Source organism: Podarcis muralis, chromosome 13, assembly GCF_964188315.1.
Source record: "Podarcis muralis chromosome 13, rPodMur119.hap1.1, whole genome shotgun sequence".
In the NCBI taxonomy this organism is placed as follows: Eukaryota; Metazoa; Chordata; class Lepidosauria; order Squamata; family Lacertidae; genus Podarcis; species Podarcis muralis.
In genome coordinates this window covers 52681345-52701986 of record NC_135667.1, presented here as the reverse complement: position 1 = coordinate 52701986, position 20642 = coordinate 52681345, and the positions used below count along the sequence as shown (strand labels likewise).

Genomic DNA, 20642 nt, shown 5'->3' with positions numbered 1-20642 from the left:
AAACCATGATATAGTTTTAATTCTATTGGTGTTTAAATGTTTTTATAATTTATTATGTTTGCTGTGTTTTTAGCTGTTCTTATTTTATCTATAGGGACGCGGGTGGCGCTGTGGGTAAAAGCCTCAGCGCCTAGGGCTTGCCGATCGAAAGGTCGGTGGTTCGAATCCCCGCGGCTCGCCAGAGCAGCAATGTCACGCTGGCCACGTGACCTGGAAGTGTCTCCGGACAGCGCTGGCCCCCGGCCTCTTGAGTGAGATGGGCGCACAACCCTAGAGTCTGGCAAGACTGGCCCCTACGGGCAGGGGTACCTTTACCTTTACCTTATTTTATCTGTAAGCCGACTTGAGTCCCTATCAAGTAGATAAATAATTCTCCCCACCACCACCACCCCAGGGACAATTTAACACAAATTCATAGGGGGGATCTCTCCACTCCCCCCCAGTGTATAAACACAATAAAGGAAATTTCACCTGCTGAAGTTCTTCCTATCAAGCAGCTGTTCAATAATTACTTTTGTTAGATGATTCCTTCTTGTGTGGGGCTGTCAGACCTAAGTCCCTGGGGCTTTATCACGTCCTTTGGTTTCCCTTATGTGATCTGTGCCAACCTGAGTACCTTCCCCAAAATTATTGCATTATCTTTGGGTTAGGGAGCTCATGCCCTTATCTGTTGCAGCATCTGTGTCTCCTATTATTACCTTTCCGCTTGCAGCACAGAAGTAGGGAGAGTGGAAGAGAGCTGAGTGCAGGATGTTGGAAAACAGTGAAGTGCGTTGATTTGCTTGTTTGTACGGCCGAGAAGGAGGGACACGGGTGGCGCTGTGGGTTAAACCACAGAGCCTAGGACTTGCCGATCAGAAGGTCGGCGGTTCGAATCCCCGCGACGGGGTGAGCTCCCATTGTTCAGTCCCTGCTCCTGTAGTTCGAAAGCACGTCAAAAGGCAAGTAGATAAATAGGTACTGCTCCAGCGGGAAGGTAAACGGCGTTTCCGTATGATGCTCTTGTTTCGCCAGAAGCGGCTTAGTCATGCTGGCCACATGAGCTGGAAGCTGTACGCCGGCTCCCTCGGCCAATAAAGCGAGATGAGCACCACAACCCCAGAGTCAGCCACGACTGGACCTAATGGTCAGGGGTCCCTTTATGGCCGAGAAGCAAGAGTGTGAGAAGAGCAGTGGTGGTCGCCCATGGCCAGTTCAGGAACAGAATTGTTTAGGCTTGCAGAAAGGTGCAGAAAGTGGATATCAGTTGGCATGTGACCTCAAACAGGGGCAGGAAAGAGAGTGGCTTAGATAGGGGGAGCTGCTCAAGTCCAGCAGAGGTGGCAGTGGGATTTGGGGAGGCAAATGGTAAGGAACATTTTTAGAAAATAATTTGTTCTACTATTCTTTCTGCTTTCCCCAATCAAACCCAGCTTCCTATGTCCCCTGGACATCAGCTAGGTACAAAGTTTGGATCCCGCTGCCTTCCGAACACATTTGGATTTTGACGCTCTGAGCTAGCCCAGTCAGATATATCTGGGAGTCCATATGTAGAAATGAAAGTAATAGCCACTCCCTGTTCTCACTGGCACCTACCCAAGCCCAGTAGCACCTGGTACAGTGGGACCTTGTTTCTTGGATTTAATCCGTTCCAGGAGTCTGTTCAACTCTTGAAACCATTCAGAAACCAAGGCGTGACTTCCAATTGGCTGCAGGAGCTTCCTGCAATCAAGTGGAAGCCACATCAGACATTCGGCTTCCGAAAAAACGTTGCAAACCAGAACACTTACTTCCAGGTTTGCTGTGTTTGGGAGCCAATCTGTTCGGGAGCCAAGCCGTTTGAGAACCAAGATACCACTGTATTCTGTTGCATAATGCTCTGGCATATTGTGGTTCTATTTGGCTGGCCTAATAGCTGTCATGTTAGCTTTATTCTCCATTAATTTGTCTTCTGTTCTTTAAAAAACAAACAAACACCTATACTAGGGCCACTGCAACATCACCTGGCAGTGAAATCTATGCACTGAAAAAAGTAATACATTTTGTCGCTGCATAACCTACTGCCGGTCAACTTCACTGGGTAAAATGTGTGGACTGAATATGCAATATGGCAACATCAGGCTGGATTTGTTTGGGTATGTGCACAAACAAGGCACATGCTATTCTGTTGGAAACTGCTCCCAATCTCTGCAGGGATGCCAGGTTTTCTGCAGTCTGAGTGAAAGCCAAACTAGACCCATCCACAGATTTAGCTAGGGTTTAAAGGCACTCTATTTCCACCCGGTTTTGGTCCAAACTAGGGTCTTCGAGCCTGCTTTTTACATGCCCACCCTCTGCCCCTCGCTTGTAGTCCTCAACCACCCATGGAAGGATTCTGTGCTCAGTGAAAAATCATGCTATCTATGCCTTCTCTTGTCAGAGGTCAGCTCAGCACCCGGGAGTTTTCTTAAAATACATGCAGCATGCTGCCATTTATGAAGAGCAGGTGTGTTCTGATTTCTTTGCAAGAAGCAACCTTTAGAGTGGTAGCACAATCTTTTCCCAACCCCTGTTTCCATATACACTAGTGGCCAAGGTTGTGGAAACCTTTTGGTAAAAAGTGTATTTCTGAGGTTTGATGGCTCATAACACCACTTCCTTTTGGAGTAATACCATAATATTATATATCAGTGGAAAGATAATTTAATGAAGAATGTAATGCCTCAAGGTATGTTCAATTAGCTGTATTCTGTCAAAAGTTATAGCCAAATAATGTGGGTGGCGCTGTGGGTAAAACCTCAGCGCCTAGGACTTGCCGATTACATGGCCGGTGGTTCGAATCCCCGCGGCGGGGTGCGCTCCCGTAGTTCGGTCCCAGCGCCTGCCAACCTAGCAGTTCGAAAGCACCCCCGGGTGCAAGTAGATAAATAGGGACCGCTTACTAGCGGGAAGGTAAACGGCGTTTCCGTGTGCGGTTCTGGCTCGCCAGAGTAGCTTCGTCACACTGGCCAAGTGACCCGGAAGTGTCTGCGGACAGCGCTGGCTCCCGGCCTCTAGAGTGAGATGAGCGCACAACCCTAGAGTCTGGCAAGACTGGCCCGTACGGGCAGGGGTACCTTTACCTTTACTTAACCAGAAAAAAGCAGCACAACAGGTTGATATGGAGTAGCTTTCCTTCATTTGAATGTAGCCAATGAGCATGAGTGTTTAGAGAGTCAATCAGGTGTTATGAGCCATCACACCTCAGAAATACACTTTCCCCAAAAGGTTTCCACAATCTTGGCCACTAGTGTAATTGCAGAGAAGCCTGCCTGCTTAAACATCCCTTAATGGCGGGCGATGCTCTGTCTCTGCCTTTGCCATTTAAGCTCTAGTACGCTATGTGAGCGTGAGTTGGCTCTCAGGGACTTTTCATGCACTGAAAGTGTGAATGTGACGAGCATCTGGTTGAGGCTGCTTATATCATACAGGGAAATCCTTCAGGGAACTGGCACGTGGTTCCCATCTGAACGTACAGTTAGTGGATACCCACGGTTTGCTACAATGAAGAGCTTTTATGAGCATCTGCTCTACACTTGGACCATTTTCTGTGGGACAGCAAAGTGGCAGAAGCTGTCAGCTGGTCCCCAATGAAGATTAGACAGCTTTCCCTTTCTCTTTTGTGCAAATCAGGTGACAAACTTGACAGGAAGGAGGTAACAAGGTTAGATCAGATTTAACTCTACTCACCCAGCAGGCAATTCAGGGGTAGGCTAGCAAGGTGTCATCAAAGGCTGCAGGTCATGAATGAGTAGCTATGGCATTGCATTAAATGAATGCTACATACGGATACAGGTGGCGCTGTGGTCTAAACCACAGAGCCTAGGGCTTGCCGATCAGAAGGTCGGCGGTTCGAATCCCTGCGACGGGATGAGCTCCCGTTGTTCGGTCCCAGCTCCTGCCCACCTAGCAGTTCGAAAGCACGTCAAAGTGCAAGTAGATAAATAGGTACCACTCCGGCGGGAAGGTAAATGGCGTTTCCATGTGCTGCTCTGGTTCACCGGAAGCGGCTTAGTCATGCTGGCCACATGACCCGGAAGCTGTACGCCGGCTCCCTCAGCCAATAAAGCGAGATGAGCGCCGCAACCCCAGAGTCGTCTGCGATTGGACCTAATGGTTGGGGTCCCTTTACTTTTTACATTTCAAACAGGATTGGCCTGCATACAGTAGATCTCAAACATGCTATTGATGGAGATTCCACCTTCCCAATGTATGCGTAAAGTGAAAGTATGAAGAATTTGAAAGTGCTATACCTTGGCTTGCAGCTGTGTGCTATGGAACCATAGGATGACCTCCGTTTGTTCCTGTTGCCCCCTTAACAATAGGCATCACTGACACCATTGTTAAAAAATCTGCTTTTGCTGCCCGTCTACTACTGAGCCAGGTTCAAGGTCCCTGCATTAATTTACAAAGCCCAGAACAACTTAGGTCCAGGGTACCTCAGGCACTGCTTAAACCCTTATATCCCAGCTTGATCACTGAGATTATCTGCTGGAGTAGTGTTGTCAGTTTCTTGAGTTGGAAAGGCTCCTTTGACAATTGCAAGAAACCAAACTTACAGTGTCAATGGCACAGTCATGTGGAATCCTCTGCTGATAGAGATTCTGCAGGCGCCTTCTGTTTCAACATTTATGCACATCCTGAAAACTTTTCTATTCCATCAGGGTTATTCAGGCAGTGAAGAACACATCTTTCCATCATTGCTAGCTGATTTCTGATTTTAACTTTTCCATTTTTGTTTAAACGGATGGTTTCATAGATAATTGCTGCATGCTGCTCTGATATTTCTAACAAACAGTGGTGAGAATTAATTATATATTTATTGCAGATATATATAAAGCAGGGGTGGGCTGCATTCCGGTGTCAGGCTGCTGACATAGCTCTGCTGCCTGTTGGTTGCGAGGATTCTTACAAAGACTCCGGCATGTCGCTTGTTTCGTTGAGATAAGCAAGAATCCATTCTCAGGATAACTTCAACACAGTTTGGTTATGCCTTCACCGCTGAGAGAATCTGACTGTGCACTCTTTATTCGAAAATGTAAAGCAGCTTAGTGGAACACCCACCAAGATAATCTTAGACAAGTCTTCTCCAGTTTTGTACCCTCTAGAAGTTTTTAACTAAGACTCCCATCAGCCCCAGCTAGTTGGCCATGTTGGCCGGGACTGATGGGAGATATAGTCCAAAGAGCATCAAGTTGAGGAACGCCTGTCATAGATGGCTGGTTGGCTGATATAACATGGATTTCATGCTTCTCGACTGAAAAGTCTGAACCAGACAACATCCCAGCTCTGCTTTATGCCCTGAGTGGGGTTTTCATTCGGTGGCCTCTGTGGGATGGAGCCAGGGCCCGTTGAAGACATTTTGGCACCTGAGGCAAGCCACAAAATGGTGACCTCACTCTCTGCCCCTGCCAGGGAAGAATGGTGGTTGAAGATCTGCATCAGGAACAAGGAGGGAATGATGATCTGCATTGGGAACAAAGGGGGAGTGAAGGTCTACATCGCAAACAAGGGGGAGAGGAGACCAGCAGTGTCTCCTATTTGCCAAGATGTCACCTTAGAGGGGAAATGAGAGGGACTGCCATGGAAGCAGCAGATCAGCCCACAGTGAGCATGCCACACCTGTTGATGCTACCATGGCACTGGCATTGGAAGATACAATCCTTGGAGGCTGGATCTGCTGTTCTGTGGAACCTGCCGCCCGAGACAGTCACCTCTCCTTGCCTCATGGGTGGGCCGGCCCTGGATGGGACCCACCGGCACTTAATGCCTTCCAAAGAACTGGGTTGGTTAGAATTTTTCCAATCCCATAGACAGTATCTAAGCAAATGGGTTGGGAGGGACTTTGAATCTGATTCTTACCATGTGTTTTTCTCACTTTACACGCCAGGACCCCCCTCTGCTCCCCGGAGTGCCATCTCAAATGTTAACGAGACTAGTGTCTTTCTGGAATGGATTCCTCCTGCTGATACTGGTGGAAGGAAAGATGTGTCTTATTATATTGCATGCAAGAAGTGCAACTGGCACTCGGGTCTCTGTGAGGAGTGTGGTGGTCATGTCAGGTACCTCCCACAACAAAGCGGCCTGAGAAACACCTCTGTGATGATGGTGGACCTGCTTGCTCACACAAACTATACCTTTGAAATTGAGGCACTGAATGGTGTGTCCGACCAGAGTCCGGCTGCGAGGCAATTTGTGTCAGTCAATGTAACCACAAACCAGGCAGGTAAGTGCAAAGTTTCGCAACGGGATAATTAGGTTCTGTGGGTGGGTTTGCCAGGCGTGGAACAGGCTGGGTTGAGCACAGCTTGAAATCGCCGAGCTTGGCTTTTGATAATGAACTTGCGTTTCCTTCCTTTTTTTGTTTTTCTCTGGTTACATCACATAAATTACTAAGCCGCACAATATAAGAAATGTTTCCTCTCAGGGGCCCGTTTAATAGACCATGGAGTTACTTGTGCAGAGTATTTCTCATTCATTGTCAAATCAGTCATAAATGCAGCCATTTTCCCCTGTCGGTTAAAATCTAGATGTAGCTAAGATGCTTTTCAACAGCCTTTAAAGCAGTAGTTTGCACTTTTAAAAGATTGTTTGAAAGATAGTGACTTTTTAAAGTGTAGATTTGGCACTAAGAATACATTTGCAAGCTCCTAGCAGAAGACCAAGCATGATGGCTTGAGGGCAGCATTTTCTAGAGTGTGGTCTGTGGACCATCAGTGGTCCAAAAGGTTCAGTCAGGAGGTCTTTGGCTTGTCTGTGGATTTGTGGTTGAAGAAAGGAAGATGACACATCCATCACGTTGAATAGTGATGCTGATTTTTAATGTTATTTTAATGTTTGCTTTATTTCTTATGCTGCCCTTCTATTGTATTACAGTTTGAATTATATGGAATTATGGTTCTGCAACAGGTTGAAAAATAACTAAGTGCTCCTCCAAGGACATCAGCAATTCTCCATGGCAGGGAAAAGACAGGGAACCACTTCTTTAGGGTTTTTCTTTTTCTTTTCCTTTTTTTTTTTTTTTGCTTATTGCTACAGAAATTACATTGATGGGTCACTCCCCCCACTTTTTTTAATGAGGGCTTGAATCCAGATGTGCTCTTGTGCAAGTGGAGATACTTTTCCTTACAATTAAAGGTTCTTGCATAAGGAAAGGACACCAAAACCCAGCAGACAACTTTTTTTGCTCTAAGTCCATGTTGTGTGACGTCTGCGGCAACAATTTTCAGGACAGCACTGCTGCCAGAAGTTGCTCTGCTGGAGTATCTCTGCATTCAGATTTCGTTATTGAAAACATGATGATAAAAGGGAGTAGGTTGAAAGAAATCCAAATTATGTTTGATAGCTAAGATCAGATTTCTGATCAGAGTGCCTCGATATTTAAGGGCTGGTGTGGTTTTGTTCAAACCAATTTTCAGAACAAGAATGTTGTGGAGTGGGGCAACATGGCCCCAAACTGTAGTTTGGTAGTAAAATGCAGTATATTTTATTGAAGGTCATAAAAATCTGTTGTTTAGTTATGGTTACTTGGACTTCAGTATGGCCTTTGAACAAATGGCCCAAACTTGTCGGAGAAGAATTTACTGGCTCCTTACTCTCATTTAGCTATCTTTTAAGTCCATAAAACCACACAGTAGCTTTAGAACATTTCCCTTCATATTAAAATCAAGTGCAGTATACCTGGGACTATTGCAACTGTCGCAAAGAATTATAATATTTTGTTGTTTTTGCAAACAATCCTTTTCATTCAGTGCAGAATTATTGCCAAATTCTTCGCAATAAATATAGTCAGTAAGATTTCTCTTGTTTATAGCTGATGAATGTCCATTACAGAACAGTGGTACCTCGGGTTACATATGTTTCGGGTTAAAGACTCCGCTAAGCCAGAAATAGTCATAGACTTAGTCATGCTGGCCACATGACCCGGAAGCTGTACGCCGGCTCCCTCGGCCAATAAAGCGAGATGAGCACCGTAACCCCAGAGTCGGTCACGACTGGACCTAATGGTCAGGGGTCCCTTTACCTTTACCTTTAGTAGATAGTGTTACGACAGGACTACAGGTGACACTAAACACAGAACTGCTTTCGAAAATGACAGCCTTTTCTGGAGTTCTTTGCCTCTCCAAGTAATGTTTGCTCAGATCTGCTGGGGCAGCACCTCCTGTTTCACCACTTGAGGTGACATGGAAACTGCCATCCTGCCCTGTCGTTGTCTCTGCTGCTGCCACCACCTGCTCTGCCACCATCACATCTGCCGCTGGTGGAGAAGTGCCGCCACCATTGGCACCAGTTTCAGGCAAGATCGTGCCAGTTTGGGGTGAGAGCTTGCCCCAAATGGATGCAGTCTCACCCCAAGTTGGAGGTGGAGGCAGGGTGCCCACAGTGTGGTGGTTTCTTCAGCCTGAGGCAGCAGCCTTGCCTTGCCCAATGGCTGTGCTGGCTCTGAGTTCTACACATGTCATTCTCTCCCCCACCGCATCCCTGTCAGCAGAAAACAGTGGGCAAATGCAAAGAAACACCCTAGTAAATGTGACGAAATGTACAGTGAGAAAGGGAGAACTTGGCATGGGGACTGCTGAGAGGAGTTGGGTTCCTCAGACAACCAGGTAGATGTCAGGTGAGCACTATTCTGTTTTGATCATATCTTCCCTAGAATCATAGCTGTCAACCGTCCCTTATTTGGCGGGACAGTCCCTTATCCCAACGCTGTGTCCTGCTGCTGTCCCTTATTGATGATGTCCCTTAAATTTCCCAGGTTTCAAAGGAAGCAGCTCCTCTCCCTCCCTCCCTGCCGGCTAGGGAGGAGGGAGGCTCCAACTTTGTTGCTTGGCTGCATTGCTCACCCAATAAGGAGTCAAAGAACGACTCGGGGGGTGGAGCTTGCATGCCTTGTGCTGATCAAATCGGCCACGTTGCCTGGGGACTCGCCTCTGCTCAGCGCTTCCCAGCGGAGATGTGACGGTGGTTTTTCTTGCTGCATCCCCTTTGCCGGGTTGCTGCATTGTGGGAACCACCGCTTGAGGCTTTGTTTGGCTGCTGGCTGGGCTTTATGCCTTTGGCTTGGAGGGGCTCAGAAGCTGAACATACCTGTGCCTGGAAAATCCCTTATTTTGGCTGCTGATCCCTTATTTTCAAGGCTGCTGGTCTGTAAGTTGACAGCTATGCCTAGAATACTGTGTCAAGTGCTGAGCACCCCAGTTCAAGAAAGATACTTGCAAACTAGCTTGTGTCCAGAGGAGGGGCGACAAAGATGGTGGAGACTCTGGAGACCAAGTCCTGTGAGGAAAGGTTGAAGATATGTTTAGCCTGGAGAAGAGACAATTAAGAGAAGATATGATAGCCATCTTCAAATGTTTGAATGTTCAAATGTTTGAATGACCACCTAGATGGTGGTGCTAGTCTGTTTTCTGTTGCTCCAGAAAACAAAACCAGTGGGTTTTAGTTACAAGAAAAAGGTTTGAGTTATCTGACAGAGAAACACACTGCCTCAGAAAATGGCGGACTTTCCTTTGTGAGAGGTTTTTAAAGCAGAGGCTGCCTAGCCATCTATTAGGAATGCCATAGCGGTGGATGTCTGCACCAGCAGGGGATTGAACTAGATGACTTTTGAGATACTTTTCAACTCTATGATTCTTTGAAGCTCAGCAGATGGCCATGTTCATGTCACTTTCCCCTCAGACTAGCCTACATCCCATTGTTTTTCTGAGAGTAAGATGAAATGATATACAAAGTACACCACCCTAAGCTTTGCAGATAAAGTTAGATATACCAATGTGAAGGGTTTCTAAAAAATGGAGGTACCATCAGACAACTGCCCCCTTTTGTGTAGAAGCTGGGCGTACCAAGGTTTGGTAGAAGACATTTCTCAGGACAAAGACATCTATTTTATATTGGCAGTGAGAAATGTTGTGCCTGGAAATTCAGACAATATGCCATGGTATTGGTCTGGCAGACACATTGGTGTTGACAGAAAATTTGCTAGCCAGCACCGCAGATGGGGCACTACTTTACCATGTCAAGCCCAAGAAAATTCTTGTGAATTTCAGAATTTACAAAAGGCTTATGCATTAAGATTCTGGCCTCTCCAGATGTACATCGCAAGTGCAACTTTTGGTATAATTTGTTTTTTGGTTTTTGCAGGAAATATTTCATGAAAACTTTTCCTTTTCCTCAAATAATTAATGTCCCCCCCCCCCCCGTTTTTCTTTTGTATAACTGGCACCCTTAATATGTCTTGCTTTCTTAATTTTAATTTTTGACTGCAAGGGGTATGTTAAGCATCTAGGAACCGAAATTACACTAGAAATTGCAAGAAGAAAACAACTGGATCATTTTCCAGACTGAAAAATATAACAATAAGCTGAATCATGTCTTTGAATAGCTAGCAGTAGAAGATCAGATGATAGAATCCACGAACGACTTTATTGTGAAAAGTTGATCAATTTAATGACTAATCTATGGTTCTCTGTACATTATTCAAATTGTTGTGACCATTTAGTAACACTGTGAAAAGTAAGACTGGAAAGAGGTGTTCAGAGTCCAGTAAATTCATGTGCCAAGAAAATGTGGATTCTGCAATTGATGCAACATGTAACATAAGCAAATCTTTACATATTTCTGCTGAGGGTTTTTCAGTTTATTTAAATACATCATGTACCATCTTTCCTTGAATTATTTTTTATTTTTTTCCACAAGATTTGGATGTCAAGTAATTGTTAAAGCAAAAACCTCAAAGTCAGCTTTAAAAATAATAATCTACTAACTCTTTACTCCTGCACCCAAGTGTGAATCTACATTCTTGCTCACCGATAACCTTATTCAGCTACACCTCGGATGCCTGACATTTCACTGGAGTTTACCCACAAAGTTTAAGCATCCATCAGCTTTAAAGGAAAGAATTGTGATTCTCAGACAGCTGGCTTCTGCACCTGACACCAATTCCCTGGGCTTGTGTGAAATCAGAGAAACAAGCCCTATTCACATACTCATAGAATTGTAGGGTTGGAAGGGACCCAAAGGGTCAATTATTCATGGGCCCCTTGAACACCAGCCCCGGCCCCTCTACCATTATCTTCCCTGTGTTGAGCAGACAGGCAGCCTGAAGGAGAATTGTAAGCACGGATGGCTGGTTGTTGTTGTTTAGTGGTTTAGTCGTGTCTGGCTCTTCGTGACCCCATGCACCAGAGCACGCCAGACACTCCTGTCTTCCACTGCCTCCCGCAGTTTGGTCAAACTCATGCTGGTAGCTTCGAGAATACTATCCAACCATCTCGTCCTCTGTCATCCCCTTCTCCTTGTGCCCTCCATCTTTCCCAACATCAGGGTCTTTTCCTGGGAGTCTTCTCTTCTCATGAGGTGGTCAAAGTACTGGAGCCTCAGCTTCACGATCTGTCCTTCCAGTGAGGACTCAGGGCTGATTTCCTTAAGAATGGATGCGTTTGATCTTCTTACAGTCCATGGGACTCTCAAGAGTCTCCTCTAGCACCATAATTCAAAAGCATCAATTCCTTGGCGATCAGCCTTCTTTATGGTCCAGCTCTCACTTCCATACATCACTACTGGGAAGACCATAGCTTTAACTATACGGACCTTTGTTGGCAAGGTGATGTCTCTGCTTTTTAAGATGCTGTCTAGGTTTGTCATCGCTTTTCTCCCAAGAAGCAGGCGTCTTTTAATTTCGTGACTGCTGTCACCATCTGCAGTGATCATGGAGCCCAAGAAAGTAAAATCTCTCACTGCCTCCATTTCTTTCCCTTCTATTTGCCAGGAGGTGATGGGCCCAGTGGCCAAGATCTTAGTTTTTTTGTTGTTGAGCTTCAGACCATATTTTGCGCTCTCCTCTTTCACCCTCATTAAAAGGTTCTTTAATTCCTCCTCACTTTCTGCCATCAAGGTTGTGTCATCTGCATATCTGAGGTTGTTGATATTTCTTCCGGCAATCTTAATTCTGGCTTGGGATGGCTGGACATGGTTACAACCATCCCTGCAACTGGGTCCCTGGTTGTGGAGAGATCAAGGGCAGAGGAAGCAGGACTGGCTTGCTCAGCCCTATAGCCCATCCATAGATACAGATTAAGATGTCCTGGGTTGGGTTTTAGCTTCTGTCCATTAGGGCATCCTTCTGAGCCAGAAACAAAGGTTCTGCCATCAGGGGTCACCATCGGCTCAAGTGTTGAGCCAGGTACCAGAAGATGATGGAGAACCAGCTCAGCTCCCTCACTGGCACACGCTGCACCAGTTTCCCAGTGGCTTCATGGAAAGAACACCCTTCCCATGTGTAAGCCTATTGTACTGGCACACTGAGGCTGGAAGTGGATAATACAAGATGCATGCTGATGCCACATAGCAGCTGCTCGCCTCCTCATCCTTTTCCCTCAGTTAATGCCATGTGATGTGATGTCGCCATGCTGCGAGTCTCCTCATCCATGCTCTGTTTCACCGGCTTCTGCTAGAAGTGGCAGGAAAACACATTGCGCAGAAGCATTGCATCTCACTTCTTTGATTGCCAGGGATGTTAGTCAGGAGGAGAGGAAGGGCTGGGTGCTGTTTTCAGTGGCACCCACATACGTACCATAACATCTAACGTTGGCTGAAGAAGTCTTCCTACGCCAGAAGGTTTGGGACTATGTGCTTCTCTCAGGACACAAAAAGATGTCGCTTTTGTGAAAACAGTACAGTGGTGCCTCGCAAGACGAAATTAATCCGTTCCGCGAGTCTCTTCGTCTTGCGGTTTTTTCGTCTTGCGAAGCACGGCTATTAGCGGCTTAGCGGCTATTAGCAGCTTAGCAGCTATTAACGGCTTAGCGGCTTTAAGAAAAAGGAAACAAACTCGCAAGAACTCGCAAGACGTTTCGTCTTGCGAAGCAAGCCCATAGGGAAATTCGTCTTGCAGAACGACTCAAAAAACGGAAAACCCTTTCGTCTAGCGAGTTTTTCGTCTTGCGAGGCATTCGTCTTGCGGGGCACCACTGTATTCCATTCATTCATTCATTCATTCATTCATTTGACAAGCACTACCTTTTGCCAAGTCCCAAACTCCACAGATCTATGCAAATATGTATAATGATATTCCAGGGGTCCAATGTAAACAATAGAGGCGGGGGGGGGGGGGAAAGGTGTCCAACTTGTTGTTTCTTTTCTGAAAATTATCTCCCCGGTGACTCTTCTCCTGTGAGGATTATGATGTGCTGAGTACCCCTTCCTTTGCTTCACTTCCAGTCACACTCACTATAAACAGATTTTCTGGTTTCAGAGACTGTCTGGCTACTCTTACATACATTTGTGATCAATGAATGTGCTTCAATGGGTTTTTTGCAAGTCTGTGATAGCCTTGCTATCTGAAGAGCAGTGTATAATGTAGAACCAAGCCAAGCCCCCCCCCCCCACACACACAGAGAGAGAGAGAGAGAGAGAGAGAGAGAGAGAAGATTTCTGAGATTTTTCTTTTCCCCATCTAAAAAAGTAAAAGCTTGCTAACCCCCTCCTGTTATTTCCTGCCACCCCAGGTAAATTTTCCTCTACAGATCAAGACCATCATACTTTCACACACAACCCACCCCAAAAAACAAACAAACAGGTTTTGTGTCCTAGTTTACAATTCTTTTAGAAAAATAATATATATATATTCAGTTTTACAGTTTTATATTCAACACAATCATCAGTATCAACAAATAAATAAAATAATAAAAAACCTCCTTCCAGTATTTTATTTATTTTATTTTGTTTCGACTACGGCAGACCAACATGGCTACCTACTTGTAACACAAAAAAATGTAAAAATGTAAATCCAAATATCCCCCTCCCCCATGTCTTCCCTCAACCTTCTCTTCTGGTTCTTTAGATTTTTGCTTTTCCTGCTTATTTTATTCTGCATTAATTTTCTGTTCTTATACTTTTATACTTTTATCCTTTTTATACCATATCTTTTCAATTACATCTTACATTTTGTTGTTTTCCCAATAATTGCACCTTAACCTTTTCGCTTGCTTTCTTAATTGTATTTACTCAAACGCTGCTATTGAGTCCACTTCTTTACAATATTTCTGTATATACATCGCAAACGATTCCCAATCTTTTTAAAAGTCTCTTTTGTCCTTATCTCTAGGTTTTCTCGTGAGCTTCGCCATTTCAGCAGATTCCATCCATTTTGCTTGCCATTCTTCTTTCGTTGGTGTCTTGTCATCTTTCCATTTTGGGGCTTGTAATATCCTAGCCACTGTTGTGGCATGCATAAATAGTTTCTTCCACTCTTTTGGCAAGTCTTGACCTGGTTTACAAATTTATTGTACAAATAAATGAGCATGGACAATCTTTTGAATCACCTTTCAGTCTTCCATTTGTATATATCTGTGTTCTCATTTGCCCTTTTAGCTTTTTTTTTGGGGGGGGGCAAAGGGATTGTTAAAAAGGTAAAGGTAAAGGACCTCTGACAGTTCAGTCCTGTTGCGAACAACTCTGGGGTTGCGGTGCTCATCTCGCTTTACTGGCCGAGGGAGCTGGCGTTTGTTCGCAGACAGTTTTTCCAGGTCATGCGGCCAGCATGACTAAGCCGCTTTTGGAGAAAGCAGAGCAGTGCATGGAAACACTGTTTACCTTCCCGCCGGAGCAGTCCCTATTTATCTACTTGCACTTTGACGTGCTTTTGAACTGCTAGGTTGGCAGGAGGTGGGACAGAGCAACAGGAGCTCACCCCGTTGTGGGGATTCGAACTGCTGGCCTTCCGATCGGCTCTGTGGTTTAACCCACAGTGCCACCAGCGTCCCTAAGGGAGTGATAAAATTCCTCATTTTTTGACAGTGTAGGAGCGGCCATCCTCTTTGGCAGCAACTTAGTATTTCAAAGTTGTTCCAAGTGCTCTGTGTAGCCACACGGAGGGCTATAATCTGTTCATCACACAAAACAATTAACACACACCTTTCCCTTCCCACTACCACCAGAGAGGGAAAAGACCACACCAACAACTGAATTCAGTCAGGAAAAGCACACCTGCTGAAATGCACAGGATATTTTAAAAGTGTAGATAGCGTAGATAGATAGTGATATCTAGTGAGGCTTGAGAATGAAAAGAACTACCGGTAAGTGCTGTTTTATGCCAGCGTGTTGCAGCTTTTAATTCTGCATTGTGTTTTATTACAAGGGAGAACCTGCAGTTGGTGTACCCCCCACGGAAATGTTTTAGTTTTGTTTTGTTGTACATTGCTTGGAACAAACCTTGGAAAGGCCATGAATAAATTTTAAATAGATGCAGATGAAAACATGAGCAGGATTTTATTCTCACTTGCAATGTAACAAATACTATGGACAATATGGATATATAAAATATAGATTATGAAATAATATGCAGTTGAAAATGTAGACAATAGGACCCATGGAGGGGATGGGGGGGGGAGTCTCAAGATTCAGAGAAATCTCTTTATATGGATATGTGTGTGGTTTTGTTATAAATTTATATCTGTAAAATCAAATAAAAATGATTTTTATAAAGAAATTTTAAATAGTCTTGGGGCACCTCAAAGATGCACAAATATATTATGGGATAATAAAGAAGCTTCACTTATTAAATGGAAAAAATAAAACTACAAAGGCTAGGATCCAAATATTCAGTGCTACATATGTCTACTACCTTGTATATGCTTTCCTTTCATGGTACATGAGATATCTGTGCTGTATCACAAATAGATTTTGGTAAGGGGGCCTCTCAAAACAGTTTGCAATGCTGCCGCCTGAGAAACGCAAACCTAAACCCACCTTCAGGATGTGAAACCAGTTACACTGTTCATAGAATCTTGTCCATAAAGCATAATTTAAAAAGCATCCAAGACAACTGGATAGTTGACTTGGTTAGAGCGTGGTGCTAATCAGGTTGAAGGTTCAGTTCCCATATGGGACAGCTTCATATTCCTGTATTGCTGGGAGTTAGGCGGTTCGAATCCCCGCGGCGGGGTGTGCTCCCGCTGCTCGGTCCCAGCGCCTGCCAACCTAGCAGTTCAAAAGCACCCCTGGGTGCAAGTAGATAAATAGGGACCGCTTACTAGAGGGAAGGTAAACGGCGTTCCGTGTGCTGCGCTGGCTCGCCAGATGCAGCTTTGTCACGCTGGCCACGTGACCCGGAAGTGTCTCCAGACAGCGCTGGCCCCTGGCCTCTTGAGTGAGATGGGCGCACAACCCCAGAGTCTGTCAAGACTGGCCCGTACGGGCAGGGGTACCTTTACCTTTACTTAGACGAGATAATCCTCAGGGTCCCTTCCAACTCTACGATTCTATGAGATCCCATGGAAATTTTTACAAGTGTGCACACGACAGTTTGCCATCATTTCCCTCCTTTTCTTAAATGCAAAATATTGCCACTTCAAAAACATTTCTATTGTTTATGTGCTTTCCTTTGAAAAGCAAAACTACCAATGGAAAACATGGAAGTTAATCCCACATGCAGCCAATAATCTTTTTTTAAAAAAAATAATCAGAAATAAGATATCACATGAAATCATTTGCAACATCAACACCCATTTTTGCATGTCAAATCTTCATCACAAGCCATCTGACGCTTGAGTTGCAAGTTCATCCCCACTCCAGATGGTAGAATGTCTGTTACCAATGAATTATGGATCAGATGAATACTTTATGGTTTTATTTATAACTCCCTTGTTGGTAATTGGTTTCTCTTAGTTGGTTACCAAGCTTTAAACAATCCTTAGATATCTAGTGATGCACAATATGTATGGGCATTAAATTAAGAGCTTGGAGCCCAGAAAATTTAGCAATGGTTATTCTGTTGTCCAAGTCCCTTTTATACAGCTGGGCAGGTTGATTTAATGGGTTGGATGTAGTCATACTTAGAGTAGGCCCACTAAAATCAAATTAAGTTAGTACTAGTACTAGTACTCATGCCCCATTAATTTCATTGGGTCACTCTGTGTGTAACTAGGTTTGGATCCAAACCTATGTATTCAGTACTTTTGAGCCCTGTTTCATGTCAAAAGGCGTGGTAATTTGACACACTTCATTCTTTTGTATTCTTGGTGCTAACTTTCACCAGCATCAGCAAACCGATCACAAAGTGAGCGCCGTTGGGCTGTAGTGGTTTGAGTGTAAACATAAAAATATAAGAAATAATGTTCATAACTTGCTAAGCCTGCCAAGATATTTCCTTTTATGTTTTCAGAAGGCTGATTTTGCCAGAAAATATTCTCTTGCCTTATTTACTGTAGGTCTTTCTCTAATATTGATCCTGGTACTTCTTTTGAGGACATATCATTGTGGCGTCAGCATAGCAGAGCCCTAGGCTTAAAAAGGTGTGAAGCACTGAATGACAAAACAAAGCCAACATTCTTATTGTCAGTCATGGTAACACATTTTCGGGAACCACTTTTTGGACGATGGTAGTATGCCAAGTGATTTTCTGGTGGCGATAGCCAAGCCTTTACCTGTGATTGGCTGAGTTGTCCTAATGTTATGAAGGGTGCCCTGGAAGGCAGAGTCACTCCAGCTGGCAGTGGGTGAGTGCTTATATTTTGGGGTGGGGGCACAACAAAAAGATAGATAGGGTTGAAAGGGGTAGCAATGCAATAGCCATAAGCCAGGGAGCCAGATGATAAAGAGCCTTAGGGATCCCAGGGAGGGAGACTTAGAAGAGGAAGTGGGATGATGTTCTAGTCCTTTTGTCTAATTCTACATGCCAGTCAACTGAGGGCAAGAGGAGAGGAACTCAATGGGTGATCAAAAGAATAGACAGGGAAGAACGTGCATGCCACTGGGAGGAGCAGGGAGACATCCAAGGCCACATATTGATTTGAGCAACCTAAACTTTGCCATTAAAACATAATTGTAAGACCATCCCCAATCGATAGTGTTCATAAGTACATTAAGATTCCAGTCGTCTGAGAAATTTGTACTGAAGGATTTGGGCTGCATCAATAGGAGTATAGCATCTAGATCAAGGGAAGTAATAGTGCCACTGTATTCTGCTCTGGTCAGACCTCACCTGGAGTACTGTGTCCATTTCTGGGCACCACAGTTCAAGAAGGACACTGACAAACTGGAACGCGTCCAGAGGAGGGCAACCAAAATGGTCAAAGGCCTGGAAATGATGCCTTATGAGGAACGGCTAAGGGAGCTGGGCATGTTTAGCCTGGAGAAGAGGAGGTTAAGGGGTGATATGATAGCCATCTTCAAATATATAAAAGGATGTCATATGGAGGAGGGAGAAAGGTTGCTTTCTGCTGCTCCAGAGAAGCGGACACGGAGCAATGGATCCAAACTACAAGAAAGAAGATTCCACCTAAACATTAGGAAGAACTTCCTGACAGTAAGAGCTGTTCGACAGTGGAATTTGCTGCCAAGGAGTGTGGTGGAGTCTCCTTCTTTGGAGGTCTTTAAGCAGAGGCTTGACAACCATATGTCAGGAGTGCTCTGATGGTGTTTCCTGCTTGGCAGGGGGTTGGACTCGATGGCCCTTGTGGTCTATTCCAACTCTATGATTCTATGATTCTAAGGATGGGCCGCTAAATACCCTTTTGTAAGAAGGAGGAAAACCCTACTTTGCATAGGGGCTGTTTAAACATACATCAAAGATGCCTTATAGTGAGTTTGATTATTGATCCATCTAGTGCAGTATTCGCTATTCTGATCCCTGGGCAGTTCTCCTGTGTCTCAGGGAGGGAAGTTATTCCCAACGGAATTCTTTTGCTACAGGTTGAAACTGGGACCTTCTGTATGCAAGACAAATGATGTAGAAACTTAGCTATTGTTCTACCTCTGCTGTAGATTGCTTAATATTGCTGCCCATTTTCTGAGTCTTCATTGCCTCATGTGTGCTGCCTGATTGTCTTCTAGCATATTTGTCCAGTTAGCCCAGTCTCTGAAGTGTTCCTCTGCACACAAGATTTCGACGTCCTTGCTCCCCAATGTATTCTTGAATGAAGCCCTCTTTGCTGCAATGTGGGTCCCCATATTTGACTGTCTGGAAGGCTCAGCTTGCTTCAGTAACCTCAGAATTGAGAAGCAGCTGAGACCTCTTGGTGTGTCTGGCCGCACTGACAGGATGATAGATGTATGTCCCAGTGAATCTGTACCTAGCAATCTTTCCAGCTCTTTGCTTTGCGTTCAACACACAAACAATCTCAGTCGATTGCATTTCATGCCACCTTGTATTTTCCGTTGCTCAGTCAAGTTGAGAACTCCATAATGTTGTTCAGACTTTGTATTCTTTTGTTCCCAGGTGCTCTGAATAGGAAATAAGCCTGGTATGCTCCAGTCCTTTTCTCTGATTGTACATGGCATGTTTGTGCCAAAGGTATTTCAGCGACTGCTAGTTGTGGCTTTTCAAAAGTGTTTCAGCCTTCTATGATCACTTGTCATCATCAGCAGCTATCTATCATCTATCTATCTATCATCTATCTATATCTATCTATATCTATCTATCTATCTATCATCTATCTATCTATCTATCTATCTATCTATCTATCTATCTATCTATCATCTATCTCTATCTATCATCTATCTATCTATCTATATCTATCTATCTATCTATCTATCTATCTATCTATCATCTATCATCTATCATCTATCTATCTATCATCTATCATCTATCTATCATCTATCTATCTATCTATCATCTATCTATCTATCTATCTATCTATCATCTATCTATCATCTATCTATCTATCATCTATCTATCATCTATCTATCTCTATCTACCATCTCCATCCATCCATCCATCCATCCATCCATTATTTGGAATGCAAGTTTTAAGACATCCCTCTGGAGTTCCTCATAAACCCTTTTTGCGGAAACAAAAATGTATTTTGCACCTTTCCTTCCTAACTGAAAACAACTGTGGGTGGGCTAAAGGTAGTGTTCAAATTATGTTCTGTGTATATACTAAATTTCATTCTAGTGTACCAATATTTAATGGAGAATTGGTTCTGAACAAAGAAATGGAGAGTGTCAAAAATTTACTCCCAGTTAAACCAGTAACCTGATTTAGCTTGGCTAACACATGCTTTCCCTTTGTAGAATTTCCTAGAATTTGTGCCTTAACTCTAACCAGTTACATGCTTGCCGTGATGGTCTAGTAAACCCTACAGGGTTATCTTTTGTCAGCGAAGAGTGTGATGAATTTTAGTACTGATAGATGAGCCTTCTGCTGTATAGGATAGGAATGGTGGTGTCACAGTCAGCGGTCACTAATTCTAGTGGGATTGACACGGACTTCCTCTGCCTTTCACATCCTTTGGGGGTGGGTGGGTTTCAATGTAGCTATCAAATATGAAGTCAATCTGCTACATTTCACAAATATGAGTACCATACTGCCGCACACTTCCAAACGTGTCATTCAAACTTGACGAGATGTCTTGCCTGTTGTCTTCCTAATTGTAGGCATAAAATCAACAATGCATGCTGGAAGCAGAGATGTGTGCTTGTGAATGAGTAGTCAGGCCAGTTCTGATAACAGAATGCATTTAGCTAGAGTGAGAGGGGGTGTTGTTGGCAACAGAAGAAACTTCAGAAATTGCTAGCAGACATTCTAAAGTTTGATTTACGGCCAGTCAACAGTTTGTTCAACTCTTCTGTTGCAATGTCAGCTATTTTCTGAGCACCTAACACGTGTCTTTTCCTTCTGTTTTGCTTGTAGTTTTATTGACATG

General features: G+C 44.2%; 1 protein-coding gene across 10 annotated transcripts in view; it reads left to right on the top strand.

Moving 5' to 3' along the window:
- EPHA5 (EPH receptor A5) overlaps nucleotides 1–20642 on the top strand; it is a 243872-nt gene that overhangs the window by 144847 nt on the left and 78383 nt on the right. For 6 of the 10 annotated variants that reach the window (XM_077917598.1, XM_077917597.1, XM_077917594.1 and 3 more), the window contains exon 5: nucleotides 5888–6223. The exons of the other annotated variants lie outside the window; for them this stretch is intronic. In XM_077917598.1, coding sequence (XP_077773724.1) covers nucleotides 5888–6223 — 336 coding nt within the window. The remainder of the gene's footprint in view (nucleotides 1–5887; nucleotides 6224–20642) is intronic. 10 annotated transcript variants of the gene reach the window in all.